At 42.4% G+C, this 17,390-nt stretch overlaps 2 protein-coding genes across 2 annotated transcripts; one reads left to right on the forward strand and one right to left on the reverse strand.

The window, feature by feature from the left end:
• Positions 1-1,600: 1,600 nt before the first annotated feature.
• Positions 1,601-2,996, forward strand: lepb (leptin b). The gene is made up of 3 exons (XM_076722926.1): positions 1,601-1,629; positions 1,792-1,948; positions 2,142-2,996. The coding sequence occupies exons 2-3, from the start codon at positions 1,793-1,795 to the stop codon at positions 2,460-2,462; spliced, it is 477 nt and encodes a 158-aa protein (XP_076579041.1). The 5' UTR covers positions 1,601-1,629; position 1,792; the 3' UTR covers positions 2,463-2,996.
• Positions 2,997-6,393: 3,397 nt separating this feature from the next.
• Positions 6,394-9,856, reverse strand: LOC143315298 (transmembrane protein 53-A-like). The gene is made up of 3 exons (XM_076722927.1): positions 9,715-9,856; positions 8,286-8,899; positions 6,394-7,080 (listed from the first exon to the last, which is right to left on the reverse strand). Exons 1-3 carry the CDS (start codon positions 9,738-9,740, stop codon positions 6,701-6,703), a joined length of 1,020 nt encoding a protein of 339 aa, XP_076579042.1. The 5' UTR covers positions 9,741-9,856; the 3' UTR covers positions 6,394-6,700.
• Between the last annotated feature and the right edge of the window lie 7,534 nt (positions 9,857-17,390).

Below are 17,390 nucleotides of genomic sequence, written 5' to 3' on the forward strand. Positions count from 1 at the left end.
GTGCAAACGAGTCATCGCCTACACCATTTGTTCCAGTGGTGCACTGAAAAATGTTTTCATAGGAAAGGGGGGGTCCGCTGGTGCTGAAAAAATGGGGTTGAACTGTGTCGGCCCTGTGCCATGTCAGCTTACTGGAATTGACCAAAGCCTGTATTCCAAGAAATTGCCCCTCCCCAGTCCCCATTTTCTTTGCTTCCCTAATATTATCTGCTTCAGAAGCAAAGTGTTTCCATCTGCGTCACGTTATTCCCCCAACATTAAGGGCCAATGGGTTGGAGTGCAACAAACCAGACTGGATGAGCGAAAGAGTTTGTTTTGGCAAACTACATTATATGATTCTCGCTTTCTCAACAAAAGTATTGACATTGATCAAACGTCTGGGAATCTTGTGCCACTGGGTTTGCAAATATGGAGCTGTGTCACAATTAGGGCTGAGTTTAAAGGGGAGATGGTGTACACAACAGCAGGGACAAGAAAGACGAGCATGTGAGAAGAACAAAGAAGAAGACACAGGTTACTGGAATAGATCATGGCTGACTGAAATATAATTCATCCATGACTGTCTACCGAGGAACAGTGTTTATTCTACAGTTTGCTCATCAGTGACTGCCACAGGCGGCCACCTAACACAGCGCCATCTTGCATAAAGGGGGGCTTAAAAAGCTGACCAATGGTTCCCGCTCCTCAGTAAATTTACTAACTTCAGAAATAGGTCAGTGCATTCAGTGTTATTCCTAACAACCTGATGTCTCCAGCACTGACAGATGGACAAGCTAAGCACAACATGCTAAATTTTGCAATCAAGCAAAAAATAAAATTATAAAAACAAGTAGAGGAGGATGTGAGTAGCCTACAGGTGCAGTACTGGTGCACTGGAAATTCTGCTTTTGGTCACAACAAGGGAACTTCCATTGGGGCAACAGTGAATAAAGATGCACAAAGGGGGATATTCCTACAGCATGCAGCAAAGTGACACACAGAGATTGCAAACACACTCAAAAGCTTGGCGGTATGAGCACGAGGCCTTCAGACAGACCTTGAAAAACACCTCTGGAAACCACCGCAGTTTAGGAGCTGCTTACGTGCCGTTATTATGTTTCCATTTTTAACTTCTTCTTGCTGCTTTTGTCTCTATAAAATGACATTTACATACACACATTTCCCTATATGATGATCAGTTCAGTTTGGTTGGCCACATGGTATCAGTGGGTTTGCACTGCATGGTGCCAGTTGAAGCTATACCTACACATTTTCCAGTGCTTAACAGTTAAGGTTGTAACATCAAAAACAGGCTCACATCATTCATGCATCAAGCAAAATCCTCTTACAGGAAAGTAAAACTAAGAACACAAGATGTGTGCGAGTTCCAGGCGACTGAGTCAGAACGATGTGATCTATCTTTTTTATGGCTTTTGGTGTGAATTTCCAGCATAATGAGGGCATGTTGATAGGTTGACCTGTAAGGGTCAGGCTCAGGTTTGAGTCGGGGGAGGAGAGAGGAGGGGAATGGACCCAGGCAAGACTCAAGTTCAGAGCAGACTATTTAAATGAGGGGAAACCTGCAAAGAGGCATGTGTCATCTCTGTCATTCAGTGTTACAGGAGCACAGCCACGAGTCCAAAAACACAGGTAAGACTCTTATAATTCTATCTACTGTAAAATATAGAAGAATAACCCCTTGTCTATCCAACATGTTTGAAGGAAAAATATGCTATATATTTGCACAAATGCAGATTGTGATTGTGCAGATTTTTGTTATTCATATAGTTTCTTTTCTTTTTTTTTTTTAAGGATGCAAATCCCTCTGGCCCTTCTCTATGTCTCTTTTGTGGCAGCTCCTGGGTGCTCAAGTCTTCCCACAAGGGGAGACTCCATCAGAAATACCATAAACAGCATAATAAACATAGCTCAGATAACGCTGGTCCACATTAAGAAACTAAAGACAAAGGTATGTAGAGGGCTTGATGTGCACGGAGTTTTCCAGCAGATTCTAATCAGCGTGTTTTAAGAAAGGATGTGCGTCTCAGAACATGGTCATGTAATCGTATGGAACTGCATAATTAAAATAAGGCTGATTTCTTTTATTCGAGATTTAACTGAGCAACATACTGACATGCAGCCCACGTTCTTCTTCTCCTTAGTTGCTAGTGGCTCCACAGATAGAGTTCAGCACTCCGTCCATTGTGGGACTAACTAGTATCAGTCACGATCTTGGACTTCTGGATAACGAGCTGCAGAGCCCTTCCTCAGAGCTCCTCAGCCAGATCCAGGCTGATGTCTCCAGCTTGGAGGGAAGGGTGCGCTCCCTCGCCCTGACAGTGGACTGTCCCATCCAAGCCAGACCCCGAGGAGAGACCGGAGACAATATGTTCCCCGACAGTCACCTTCACCTGATTCTGGCCAAGGTGCAAGGCTACCTGGATAAGCTTCTTCTCAACAAGGACAAACTCAAGGTCTGCTGAGAAATCCACTCTTAACTACCCACATGCGCCAAGTTCTGCCATAATGCACATATAAAACGGCTCATTTGCACGTAGTGTAGTCCATGTAATGTGTTTTTGCAGATACTATTTTTCACAATACTTCTGTCACATAGTGATGTGCTGCATGTGTTCAACTTCATTCTCAGCAATAATGCTCTTCCTCTGAATTCTCTGACGTTTTGCATGTAATGCACGATTTTAGGTGAACTTCTGAAAGATTTTGTAGAAGTTTGAAAATTATTTGAAACGTACGTAAACTTATTATTTATAGAAATTGAATGATATTTGAAGTGTTTAAATATTTTTAAAAAACGTCTTGATCGAGCGACAGACGTCTCTTCCAGTATGGTTTACAAGTTCAAACATGTTTTGCATGTTGCTGTGGGTATTCTATTGTGTAGCAGATGTTTTAGGGTAAAGTAGTGGATGAATGTGGAACGCTGATGGCATTTGATTTGAATTGCACCGTTTATTGCAATATTTTATTAAGGAGAGAAATTAAGCTTATGGTCAATGGGATGTCAGACTTTTTAGCTGAATTTTTGTTATAATAAACTTTTCAATAAAGATTTTAATCAACGTTTGTTGCCTGTACAAGCATATTCTTAAATGATCTCACTACTTGTGTGTTACTTTGAAAACAAACTGAATGTCTTTTAAGTTTTAACCTCATCCACACAAAAAAAAAAATCACTCCCCTGGAACACATGAAAATAAGAAATTACATTTTTAAAATGACGATATTTACACATTTATTTTAAATAAATGCAAAAGTATCAATTCACACTGATAAATTCAACTTCATCTCAATGTTGAGAAATAAAATCTGAAAATTTGTTTTTGTAAAATAGACGCTATATTAGTATAACGTGTATGTTACAGAAAGACACCACACTAAATACCAGATTTAATGTATATAAAATAAAGTTTCTGTGACCATCATGGCAGCATAACACCAAAATGTTTGTCATAATAACAATAATTAGAAAGGTAGAATGAGACTAAGAATATATTTATGTCACAATATTGTTTTATATTTTGTATTTGAATGTGACCATATAGAACTTCTTGTTTCTGCGCACCAGAAAGGAAATTACTGTACTATTATTTTGTAGACTGAACTAGACTTATTATTGCTTACATCATTTTATTAGTCATTCTGAAACTTAAAAATGCTGAAGTAGGTTATCTTTATTAATTAATGCTCTTTATTTCTTCAGTACGCAATGGATTAAAAACTATAAAAGTTATGCAAAATAGGATTCATGATGGGAAAAAACAAACAAAAAAATACAAAATGAATCAGGAGGGACAGTTCTCAGTACAGAAAACACCTCTTAAAGCACATGAATGTGCTGATAAAGGCTGAACTCAGACCCACATGAAGACATACCAAAATCACGCAGCGGCCTTGTGACACACACACAGCTGGAAAGTGTTACAGTACCCTGAACGCCTCATCCTTACGACATAGAGGCGAGTTCTGTGATGTGTTGTGTTGTTCCCAACAACCCAAAGTTACAGGAAGAACTAAACCTGCTCAGTATTACAATGACTTTTCAATTTTCTGTATTTTTATTGTACTGGTGAGAATATGTTAACAAAATGAGCTCAAAATCAACAACTCACAATTGAAAGTAAAAGCTGAAATGTAACAGAGTGCATTTTATGGCAAAAAAAATACATTTAATTAAAATTCAAAATCTCATAGTCATCAGTCAAATTGTAATGAAAAATCTGGATTTTTTTAAGGCACAAAATACACCAAAAACTTTGATGTACTGTACAATACAATCCTGAACCAGGATTGCTGAGGGAAACACTTAAAGACGGGGGAAAAGAAACAAGGTAGAAGTATTTCACTTGAAGCATAAAGACTGTTCATTTGTGTTTTGGTTACGATGACTGGAAAGAAAGATCTCACTTGTTAAGTGCTCATATCTCCCAAAGAGCAACATGAGAATCTAGGTTTAAAAATACAATACAAACTAATGAGAATACATGATAATGAAACATGCAATACTATTTGAAAAAGTAATTACAACAAAAATCATTCTCGCATAAACTATGTATTTGTCAGAGCTGGGAATAGAATTAAAAACTCTGCCAGGAAATGTGAGATGTACCCCCCGGACATGGAAAGATTATAGAAATGGCAATGTGTGAAACTATTAAAGCAATCCAATGATATCTTTGAGAACATTTATGATTCATGAGGCATTTATGAAACAGTTAAAGGAGTTGTGGCAAACATGGGCAAGCAGGGATTCCAGTGGGGACAACATGAGAGGACTAGGGTGCATGCATACTGTACCCACAAGAGCATGTGAGTCGGACTGTGGGATGAGGAAATATGATATTACTTGTGAGTGTGAATGAACGACTTGTGCGCGTGTATTCATGTTCTCAGTATGTATCTGAGTGTGATTGTGCAGACAAGTCTACTAGATCATCAGGTGGGCACCCAGCTGCCGGACCGACAACTTCAAGAGGGGTCAACAAGGTCCTCAAGGGTCCCAGAACATCCCCCCTCAATTTCCATGTCCACATCACCAGTTACCATCAGCTAATAGCGTGCTAGCTAACATGCACGCTGCCATCGGTGGCCGCAAATCAACCCACTAAGCCACTGTCAGTCATCCTCAGTTACCATGCTAAGCTAACTAAAGGTGCTGCCTGAGCAACCACATGATCCAAACCACCACCGTAACCTAACTAGCACCCTAACAGTTGTAAGCAAACACACTTTCAGATCCTTCACACTGGCAAATATCAAAGCATATGCCCGTGTCTGACACCATTATCCAACAACATGCTAGCTAACAGCAGCTAGCATCATGTCACGGCTATCAACAGTGCTGCCATTTAGCATGCAGCTCAGTCTACCAAACATACAAACAGAGCTTTTTCAGCTAGCAAACAGTGTGTCACCATTTCTGTCTACATCGTCACCTGTTAACATTAGTTATGGTACTCTAGAAGCTGACTATTAGACACAGATGCGATATTTCATTACAGAAACACAGCAAAAAGATTCCGACGCTCAGCTAAAAAAAATCACGTCACCACTCAAAACGACACGTTCAACTGCTCGGACGACGTAGCGACGTCACACGACGTATCACGGAACTGTTGTGCAGGATTTGAATACGGGATGTTTCTGTCAATCTGCTCCAGTTTCTTAAAGACTAGTGGTTTTAAAGTTATCCGTTATAATTGCACAAACTTTATCGAACAAATTGAAAGCAGTGAACCCACTCGTATTTTGTTTGATCGTGGTCTGTTAAAATTCATCCATACAAAAGCAATGCGACGTTTAATCACCAGATGTCGCCATTTTGACTGTATAAAATGCTTCGAAACTGTTAAACATTTCAGCAAAATTGCTTCATAGAGTGCTTCACAGAGCTTCGTGTCCCCCATCACCAGTTTGGTATTGAGCACTTACCCATGTTTTCCCGAGTCACTCATCTGTTTTACAATGCACAGCCATTCACTGGAACTGGGTGCATTGCCAGCCATGTTTTTCACTTCCTGCTTTGGGTCCTTTTTATACCCACTGCAGTTAACTGCTGCCAACTTTGCACACCCATGAGTTTTCCTCTCATGGGTCATTTCTGCTGCACGCTCCCATAGTACTGTGTGTGCCACAAAACACACAATATGCTGTCTTTCTCACCACTACATGAGATCAGGTCTTAGATCTGTGCAAAAATGAGTTGCTCAGCTAAATCTACTCTACTTTGCTGCCCTACATCATGCCTGTTCAAAATTGCTTGCTGCCTGACCTGAACACCTTCACAAACAAACAAAATCCCACAGTGCATTGTAAATGTAAATCTGATGTATGAAATTTGTGTATCTTGGTGCTTTTCGGCTGAAACAAATAGAGCAACGACAAGAACAGAGGTGCTGTTAGCAACAATTTTACTTGACATAATGTGCAGAAACCTTTCAGGTATCAAGTCCAAGACCAATTCATGAACACTTCCTGTGCAAAACAAGCATCCCGTAACATAACCTCCACAGTAATAAATTAAATATCTCTCAAGATGCATCCTTGACAACAAAGTCAAACAAGTGATAGTGCTTAAAAGAGGAGAATAAATGTTGTGTCTGTTAACTTACACTGCTCACCAAAAGCTGCATGATAAAATAACCAAAGCAATTTCTCTTTGAAATCATAGAGCAACTTACAGTTTTAAAATTCAGTCAAACTAGACATTCACTCCCCCAGCTGTTTGCATTGAAATGCAGGAAATGGGCAGCGAGTTCAAGAATTTCTCCAGGGTAGAGAGGTACTCTTCTGGGTGGCATCGCATGTGCGCTGCATGTATCGACTCCTTCCACTTCCTGTCCACCACAGTCACGCCCCTCTTCCTCCAGTGGTTAATACACTTTTCCATGACCACTGGGTCGCACAGGGCATCGTTTTCGCTGAAGAAGAAGAGGGCAGGTGCAGTAATGGGGCTGTTGTGGAAAACCTGGATGCTGTTCTCGTAGAAGTCTGCTGTGTGAGTTTTGAAGAGCCAGAAGTAAAGCATGGCGGTGTTTTTGACAAAACCCTCGAAACGTGGCACCAGAGTCTTGCCAAGGCCTGAAGAACAAGACAGAGGGTTATAGCTCATAATTAAGAGTAGAGTTACATATCACATATACCTTGCTTCTATTTGAATGACTCTCATGAGCTAAGTTTTGTAACTACACTTCCTATATTGCTTTGGGTGATGTCGACAGGAAGTATAACGTTGCCATGGATTCAATTAAGATTGTGACCAATGGCTCACCTCAGCCTCCCCTATGGTGGCCACTTAAACTAAAAAACATGAAAGGGCTCTCTAGAGTCCGTTTGGCTTGTCCATTCTGAGCTTCTGTGTGTAAAAATCCATGCAGGAGATAAAAAGAGCTGATTCGAAGATAACAAAAAAGCAGAGATTCTCATTTTGCTTGATTATGCACTAATTTCATTTCTGCAATATTCTGCCCACAGGTCCACCTAAATATTACACACTGGACCTTTAAAGCTGTTGTTTACATTCTGTCAAACTGCCGTCATTTAAAGTACGCCAAAGTAGACATGAGCAGCCCCTGTTTGCAATGAATTATCACTGGGAAAAAGAAAGCCATAAATGTGATGATTCTCAAGCAATTTGAGGGCAGATTTATGGATGTTTACTCATCAGGTAAAGATATCCTGGGGCACACTGTCAGTCACACTGAATCAAAAAACGTGTGTCATGTCTGTGTGTTCAGCTTAGACTTATTTTTATGGGGTTCTGATGTTTCATATGATCTGCAGATTAATCGATGATGAAAGCCGTTACTTGCAGCCCAACTTGATTAATTAACAGCAATTTTGCACGATCGTTGTTCCTCTTTCATCGAGACAATTTGCCACAGATGCAGCTGTTCTAGCTTCTCAGGTGTGAGGACTTGCTGCTTTTATATCAGAGTGAATAGAATATCTTCGTTTTTTGGACCTTTTTTTGGTTGAAAAAAAAACAATTTGAAGAGATGAAAAACTATTGTTTGGATTTTCACTATTTTGGGACATTTTTTTTGACTAAATGATCAATCTAACAAATTAAAAAGTAACCTTTACTCATATATATGTGAACTGATGCAAGTGTGAACTTTCTGCAGACATGGTCACAGGAGGAGCTCAGAAACAAGATCCCAAAAATAATTCCTGGACTCCTGACAAACTGGAGCAGCGCTGTAGGTCAGCTGGCAAATGGATTATTTAAAGAGTTGACACACATATCCAACACAAAAGTAACCTGAGCTGGATCAGTGACTCACCTATCGCCATGTGCTCCAGAGTGCCAACCACCAGGCTGTCATAGATCTGGCCGATTACCCGCTGGGCCAGGCCAGCATGTCCCTTTGGTCCGCGAGCAATGTGGATGAGGATCTGGGAGAAAGTGAAGCCACCAATGGAGGAGGCGTGGACCAGCACCAACCTCCCTGAGAACTGAGGTTCCTCCAGAACCGTCAAAACCTCCTGTCCGTAGTCGAGCCCCCATCGAGGCCACAGGAAGTGCATTACACTGCTCTTAACCACGAGGACATCCATGCCACGGTCCAAGTAAAGATCCCTGTACTTGGCCACCGCCCCCGGCTGGGCACCGAGCCAGGAGAGGAAAAGCAGAAGGGGACGGGAAGCTGAGGTGGAATCCGATTGTTTTTGGGAAGAGACAGGTGTGTGTGAAGGTGAATCAGAGAGCAGGGGAGAGGAGGAGTCGCTGACAGAAAGAGGGGAGGGCGACGGGGCTGGGACGCACTGAGGGGCAGGGGGCATTTGAGAGTCACTTAATGAGAACGGAGTGTAATAGTAAGTTATGCCGCTGCTGATCCTTCTGGTAATAAACTTTGCTCCACTGACTTGTTTAGATATGACTGCAGTCCCGAAGAACCTGAAACGAAAACGAAGGACAAAATCAAGCTGGAAAATGACTCATTCTCACACTTGCACACAACTAAATGGTTTCCACGACTGTATTCATCCTCCTGAGAGCCAAACTTAAAGGTTTGGTATTGCTGCAGTTATTTTTTGTTAGTTTTTAATAGAAATAAAATGTCACAATGAATTTCTTTCAGTTTTCTGTCTTTCCTCTCAGCCTTCTTCCATCAGGGGTCTGAAGGGAAAATTAAAAAAAAAAACAAAAACAACATAAAGAAATCCTGAAAACGACTCGTTCATTGAAATATATTAACATTTAGTTCAATCAAGCCTTTAAACCTGACAAAGACAGAAAATACTGTAAAATCACTATTTGTCGAGTATGCATAGAAGAATCTATGTTATTATCATATGATAAACTGATAGCACGGTGATGTTGGCTCACGAGGCGTGCACACAACGAAGCAACACCAAACTCATGTTGCTAATATTAAATATGTGAAATTCCATGTCGGAATGTGGCACCTGAAGCAGCGCCGTGCATTCAGCTCACTGTAATACGACGCTTTAAAGCCTCAGATAATAAACTGAAGTGACTTTTTGATGGGATGCAGCTCACAGCAGTGGAGCTGGCCTGTGAAGCACCTCATCACGCTCCACTTTGCGCCGAGCGCCCTGGAACAATATGTACTCTAATCTCCTGCTAATAAAAAATGCGGATGTAGCTCAGCATCAGAGCACATCTTTTTTTTTTTTTTTTGGATCAAGCCAGTTCCGCAAGAGAAGGTCACACGCAAGCAATATCACAGCAGCAAATCTCTGTGTTACCCTGTGGAGAGCAGCACGTTTCCCATCCTGATGCGCTCAAAGCTGCGGGGGCGCCGCGGTCCTCCAGGACTGTCTGGACGTTCACGTTGGTCGGTACAGCCACAGCACCGGCGCTCGTCTTAAGAACAGCTGCTTCCTCTTCTTCTTCGTGGTTGATTTTTTTTTTTTAATGGGCGTGGAAAATAAATACACGGTGCATTACCGCCATCAACTGGTATGGAGGGTGAACGCAAAATGAGCCGCTCGATGACTTTTTTCTTCTTAAACAGTGAAATAAAAACAGAAAACTTGTAAACTACTAAACTAGCAAATTTGACCTTAAATTAAGGAACATCTGAGGAAATGAGGCACTCATTGAATGGTGATCCATCAAGGAGGCCCTTTACACTGGTATACACTGGTAAATATTAAGAAAGATTAAATGTCTGTGCTCACTTTGAAAAAAATCTACAAAGCCAGAAATCTTGCTGTAGATATAATATTAATTATGTTTATATTATTTGATCATACTTGTATTAATATACATATGGGTATATAGAATAACTGTGACCAATGAACCTGTTTACCCGTGGAATGTTTCAGGCAGGTGTTTTTGGAAAAGGGACTAAAGTCAAGTACAAGCACCTCAAACTTGTACTTAACAGCAGTACTTGAGTAAATGTTCTTATGTACATTACACCACTGAGCAGTACAGAAGCAGCTCCTGTTATTTACCATTTGGGAGGACATATTAGGTAAAGTTAATCCTGTCCAAACAGGACTTTTGTCTTGTTGAAATCTAGAGTAACACCAGCACTTCTTCTTCATAACCATCATAATATCTTACAGTTATTTTTATACAGTAGAGATTCATTCACAGACACATGCTTGTTTCAAAATGATTGATTTATCACTGATTTTTATTTTTTAAATTTTCCAATTTTTTTTTATTCAAAATTTACTATTCTAGGTGGGAGGAAACCTGAGCACCAGGAGAAAACCCACACAGTGCAATGGGTCAGTGACCCGACAGTCCTCTGAGAAACATGGTGGAAGTGTTTCCAGGAGGAAGCAGTGTGGTCACTGATCCATTGCGCTGTCTTTAAATTTGGGGACAGGGGGAACGGTGAGGACAGGCTGGAGGGGAGGTGACGACATGGTGGGGTGAGGAGGAGAGGGGGGGAGGGCCGAGGGGGTGAAGGGAGGAGGAAGAGGGACCTGCTGTTACACAAGTTGAACAGCCTGCACCTCCACCTCACTGTCACCATCACTCTTCTTCTCTCCAACGCAGCCGCTGAAAGGCTCGTTCTTCTCCTCAGTCTTTCCCTCGGTTTTCTTCTTTTTCTTGTCCTCCTTGTCTTGCTTTTCTTTCTTTTTCCTGTCGTCCTTTTCTTGCTTTTCTTTCTTTTTCTTGTCCTCCTTGTCTTGCTTTTCTTTCCTCTTCATGTCCTCCTTGTCTTGCTTTTCTTTCATTTTCTTTTCCTTCTTCTCTTGCTTTTCTTTCATTTTCCTTTCCTTCATCTCTACCTTGTCTTCCTCTGTCTGTCCAGCCAGGTGAAACCAGAAGCTGCGTTTCTTCTTTGCCGCTGCCTCCTTTGGTGTTTCGCAGAGATTTTCCAGGTTCTCCACCTGCTCCATGATCGTCTCCCATTTCTTTGTGTTGTCATCCAGCTGCTTTAGGAACTTCTCCTGGAGAACTTCAATGCCTTCTGAAGTCTCCTTGAGCATGTCAGAGAGATAATCCTCTTTGAAAACCACGATTTCGGTGTCCCTCTGCTGGAGCTCTTGCTCCAGATGGTTCACCGTCATCTGCAGTCTCTCCTGGTTCTCTGACATCTCGCTCATCTCCTGGCACCAGGTCTGCTCCTTCTCGGCCAGCTGCTCTACGAACTTCTCCTCGAGAACTTCGGTGCAGTCTGAGGCCTCTTTGAGCAAGTCAGAGAGATGGTCTTTCTCCTTTTTGAGATCCACGAATTCGGTGTTCCTCTGCTGGAGCTCCTGCTCCAGATGGTTCACCGTCATCTGCAGTCTCTCCTGGTTCTCTGCCATCTCGCTCATCTCCTGGCACCAGGTCTGTTCCTTCTCGGCCAGCTGCTCTACGAACTTCTCCTTGAAAACTTCGGTGCAGTCTGAGGCCTCTTTGAGCATGTCAGAGAGATGGTCTTTCTCCTTTTTGAGATCCGCGATTTCGGTGTCCCTCTGTTGGAGCTGCTGCTCCAGATCTTTCACCGTCATCTGCAGTCTCTCCTGGTTCTCTGCCATCTCGCTCATCTCCTTGCGCAGGATGGTTTCCTCTTGGGACTGGGGACTTGTCTCTGCCTCACTTGATGTCTCTTGAGACCTGGCTTTCAGAAGCTCATCCCGTCTGTAAATTTCTCTTTGCAAGTTGGAGACACTGTAGGTGAGTCTCCTCTTCTCAGTCAGCAGTTGATCCTTTTCATACCACGCCTGGTTCAACTGCATCTTCAGATGGTTGATCTGCTGCTGACTGTGTTGAAAGGACTTGTGCTGGATGTGGTCGCCCTGTTCCGCCTGGGACTGGGGACTTGTCGCTGCTTGAGGGCTGGCTTTCAGAAGTTCATCCCGTCTGCAAATTTCTCTTTCCAAGTTGGAGACACTGTAGGTGAGTCTCCTCTTTTCAGTCAGCACTTGATCCCTTTCATACCACGCCTTGTTCAACTGAATCTTCAGCTGGTCGATCTGCTGCTGACTGCGTTGAAAGGCATTTTGCAGACGGTAGAATTCTGCGGGTTGGATTGGAGCGTCCTGACGAGCAGGGCCGGGACCCTTGTTCCATTGGTGTTTCCTTGGGCAGCCTCTCTGCGCCATTGGACTGTCTGTTCGACTGTAGTTGTTCATAGTAGACAGTAGTTGTTTAGTAGATCGCAGTTTGTAGTTGAAAACAGTTATCTGTAGTAGACACTAGCCGTATGTAGTAGACAATGTTGTCGGAAAATGTGTTCGTTGGTAGCTGAATAACAATCAGTTAATCGCTCAATGAATCAATGTGAATATCTCTCCTCTGTGTATCTCTCTGGTGTGTTCGCAGTTCGCAGCTGAATTTATTGGTGTGACCTTAAAGCTGCTTCCATTCTAGTACTGCATCAAAGCCACTTAGAACTACATCGAAGCCACTTTGATCCCATTGGCTGCACGCATGAAGACACATTCCGTGGGCGGGGCTAATCCAGGAACACATGGTTCCTTTTTTGGTTTTGTTTTGTTTTGATTTTTGTTTTTTTTTGAAGATTCTTCCCTCAGGCTGTATGATTCCTGAACTCATCCTCTGCACTTCAACATAGAAACTGTTTTTAAACGTTATTTTCACCACAGAAACTGTTTTATTTTTTGGACCTTTTATTCATTCATCCATTTTTGTCATTTTTGTTTTGTGAGGAGCATAAAGGGAATACAGCTCTCATTTCACTGTGTTGTACCTGTGTTGTACAATGATAAATAAATGAACCTTGAACCCTGAAACATCAGAACAAGAGACAAACAACAGTTTTAGAGACTGTCTTTAATAAAAAGTTGAAGGTTCAAGAAGCCTGTGGACATACGTAAAAACAGGGAAACATCAAGATATCATGAAATCTGTTTGGTCGACCCATCAAGTAACTGCAAAACATTTCAGCACCACGAGATGGAGCCAGAGGCTAACACAGCTGGTCCACAGAGAAAAGAGACTACTTCAGTGTGTGGACCACTAAAATGAATGTGTTCAGTCCAGCTTGTTTGTTCAATTGCTTATGAAAAGTGGAAACTACCCCGCATATCATCTTTGGTGTCATCTTTGATGGCGGCCTCAGTTTTAGTTACAGTTAACATGCAAAATTACTCACAAATCCTTCATCTGCAAAGTAACTCAAAACTACAGCTGTCAGACAAAAAATACCATATTTTCCTCCAAAATGTAGGAGACTGCAAGTGTAAAGTAAATGCTCAAGGAAAGTACAAGTACCTCAATCTGTTTCAAGAGTTTTTATTCTGTACCTGATGTTTCCTTCAGCTCCGTAACCTTCAGCCTTCCACTCTGAATTCCCCTGAAGTAGCTTGGTATTATCATAAACTGTCCCGTGAACGCTTGAATTCAAAACACGGTTATGTAGGTTTGAATAAAGCTTGGCTGCACAGCACAAATGTTTCCAACTGGTGTCTCAGCGGTTTCATATTAATTCTAATCTGAAATCTGATTTGTGTTACTTGCATTAAGTATGTTACTTTTTCTCCCGTGGCTTTGAAACCATGAAAATGTCTTTTCTGACATCACCGGCAGCTCATCTCGGCGTCGCTTGCTGTAAATGTGAGCTGTCCTGAGAGTGTTATGTGCTGGTGAGTGTAACATGGCTGTCACAGTGGTGATCGGGTCTTTCCATTCTTTCACACACGGGCAGCAGAGGCAGTTTTAGGTCATCACATCCTCTACCACTTTCTCTTTTTTCCCCCTTTCCTTCCCTGGATCTATTTTCTGCAGTCATATGCACCTTCTCCCAGCAACACACACGCACACAAACAACCTTATATGTTCCAGTACTTCTGTTTTTGACCTTCAGTATGAGTACAGTAAGTATGGAATATAAGATTATTTTTGGGTTTGCTAGAATTCAAGGAGGGTGTGTGCATGCACAGTAATATCCCAGTTGTGGGAGGATTTTTGGTGTCATGATTATATGTTGCACATCTAATTTGATACCCTTGTTTCAGAAGCCTGTATGTATAAGGCTTTAACTATAAACTGGGATACTGTGGTCAGTGTTTGGGAGTAGTTTTACTACATTTTGCAGGAGCTTGCTGGTAGTTCAACAACATTCATATTTGCATACAGTGACTCTAATTTTTCTTTCCTCCTGACTGCTGTGAAGGGATGCCCAGGCAATACATCCATTGGACAGCCATCACCACACACCTGACCTTTGTGTAGTGCATCTGCAAAAGAGCGGCCGTTGCTTAGTGCTCACACAGCGACACCATCATCACAGATAAAGCTCCCAAATCTGAGGAAGAGTCGGATCCTCAGACCCAAACCGTTACAGTTAGTCAATAAAACTAAATCTGGTGATGCTTTCAAACTAGTCCAGCTTTAATTTCAGTGGCTGGGCTAACAAGTTTATCTTGTGTCCAAGCGTGTGCGTGTGTATGTGTGTGTGTGTGTGTGTGTGTGTGTGTGTGTGTGTGCGTGTGTGTGTGTGTGTGTGTGTGTGTGCGACAGAAAAGGCCTGAGATTTTCTCTGCCTGGCTCAGCATGATCACTTTCAGACTCAGTCAGGCAGAAAAATGTTTGAGTCCCACAAAAACATAACCCTCGGCCCCTGGGCCATGTGGCTGTGTTACCCTCAACACTGGGTGCCCCTCTCTTCCCCACGTCCCTGGACCCCATCTCACATCAGCCTCTTGAACAACCCCCCTCATCCCTGCTGATTTTCTATACGTCTCCCTCATCAAAACTCTCCCACCCAGGAAAAGAAAGCTTCCATCGCTTTCTTCTGACCCCTCCTGTAAAGCTCCAAGGCCCTCTCACCCAAGTTCCCTTCTCAGCACCTCAGACCACCCCCCATTGCTGCCACACAAACCCCCGGCCTTTCCTCTTTGCATTGTTTCACCATGGCCCCTATTGTCCGAGCAAAAAGAGAGAGCTGGGAGGGACGGGAGGCAGAGAAGAAATAGAGGGGAGGAGGGGAGAATGTGCCCTCTCCGTTCTCTGGGCAGGAGGGGTCCACCCACATCAGGGTGTGGAAATTCTGTTGCAGCTTCCTGCTTTTTCTCCCAGTCTTTCCATCTTACTGCTCTCCCTCATCTCTGGCATATTTTCTCCTGGCATCATGTGCCTTCCCAACTCCAGTCTGATGCATTAAAACACTGGAGGGTTTAGTTCTTTACATGAGTTTGTAGGAAACAGGTGGCAACAATGCTATTGAGGAGAAATGATCACAACAAAAAGATTGAAAATACAGGTATTTCTGCTCTTCTCCACCAACCGCAGTGTTAGGAGTGTTATGAATTCTAAATGTTCAGTTTTATGGTTGCTCATGGTTGCAAAGCGAAGCAAATCATAATGAAGAGCAAAACAGTCTGAGGTTATGCTTTTATCAGCGGTATTAGCATCTGAAATTCATGGTGAAGAGCACGATAATCAAATGTGTTTGTTGCTCATCCGGCAAATGGAAACCGTAAACTGTAAAGCTTGAGACTGTCTGACTTTTGTTTACAATCCCTGGTTTGCTTTAAGCTCAATATTCACTCTGCCTTTAGCTCTGGTTTGCTCTCCACTAACTCCTGAGGGAAATATCCAACTTGCTACTTTGTACATTTTGGTAATCCAGAGTGTGTGTCGCCTTCTGTACATCTACCTTTGAATGTACTGACTCTACCCTCATTGCATACCCTAGTCTACAGCCCATAACCGTTAACTCTGCAGGCTAATACCAGATGTAATGTCCCCTTTACAGCCTTTATTAACAGTAACTGATTACGAGCGTGTGCACTGCTTGCAGGCGCTTCTCCTAAGTTGAAGCAGAGCTACTCAGCCATTCTGTATCACTCAGGCACAATTTGCATTTCACCGTGATGTTTTCGTCCCTTTCACACAAGTTCAGATTCATGCGAATACCTCCACCATCTCATTAGCTGAGCTACACATGCACACCGATTGGATGCCTTCCACAGGTACGCGGCTACGCCCAAGACGTAGCAAAGAAACAGAAGCAATGCAAACGCATGGAGTATTTAATTTCTTTTCTTTTTGTGGCAACAAAAGGAGCAGAAAACACGATAATGTTTTCATAGTAAAGGATCCCTCATTTGAAAATGTAACTAAACAGCTGATTACGTTACGCTACCTGTTACAACAAAAAAATTATTTGAGTCCACTGATAATTATTTGTTGGCTCTTCACTACTTTTTCATTACACATATTTACTTCATCCACTGTAAATATAAAAATATTGTTTACAGCAGCTTTAAACATTAAAAAATCTAAAAATTCCCCCAAACAAGGAAGAAACGTAAAGGCTGACACAACACAGGGCGTGTTCATCCACCATTTCTTTATCTTTCTGCCGTCTTTTCCATCAGCCCCCCCCCTTTCATCCATCTCCCTCCATCTTTTTAACCCCTCTCCGTGTGAGGGCACGATTTGCAATCAGAGCATGCTTGGCGGCTGTTGTATCTTATGTGTGACACCTGTCGTCTGCGTTTTTTTTTCTATCCCATCAATCTTCCTTATTGGTATGGAAACCACGTTAAATCCCCAGTAAGTGCACAGAGCTGATGTATTAAACACACAGTCACTGATTACAGATGACAAGCTCACATCTCACTGGACCCATTTGATACCTCCAGATGTTTCATCTGCTATTATGTTAATTTAGCAGTTGTACCGGACCATGAGCACAGAGAATACTTGTGTCTGATTGGTTGGCAGGTATCAGTTAAAAAGCCGCAGGGCTCCCATGGAAACAGTGCTTCTGCTTCATGACGCGGTTTTAAACTTTATTGTTTTGATTCAGTCTCATGACTTATCAACGTAGTTTCCAGAAGGAGCAGGCAGCTGTTTCCAGGGAAAAGGCTCTGATAAAGCCCTGCTCACGACCTGCCCAGCACCAAATATCAGACAGTGACAAGCTAGTGAACACAGTGGAGCATTTAGCAGCAAAAGAGGCGAATACTTGAGTTATATTCGTCAAGTGGTCTGAAACATG

The sequence above is a fragment of the Chaetodon auriga genome, chromosome 22 (assembly GCF_051107435.1).
Source record: "Chaetodon auriga isolate fChaAug3 chromosome 22, fChaAug3.hap1, whole genome shotgun sequence".
NCBI classification, from domain to species: Eukaryota; Metazoa; Chordata; class Actinopteri; order Chaetodontiformes; family Chaetodontidae; genus Chaetodon; species Chaetodon auriga.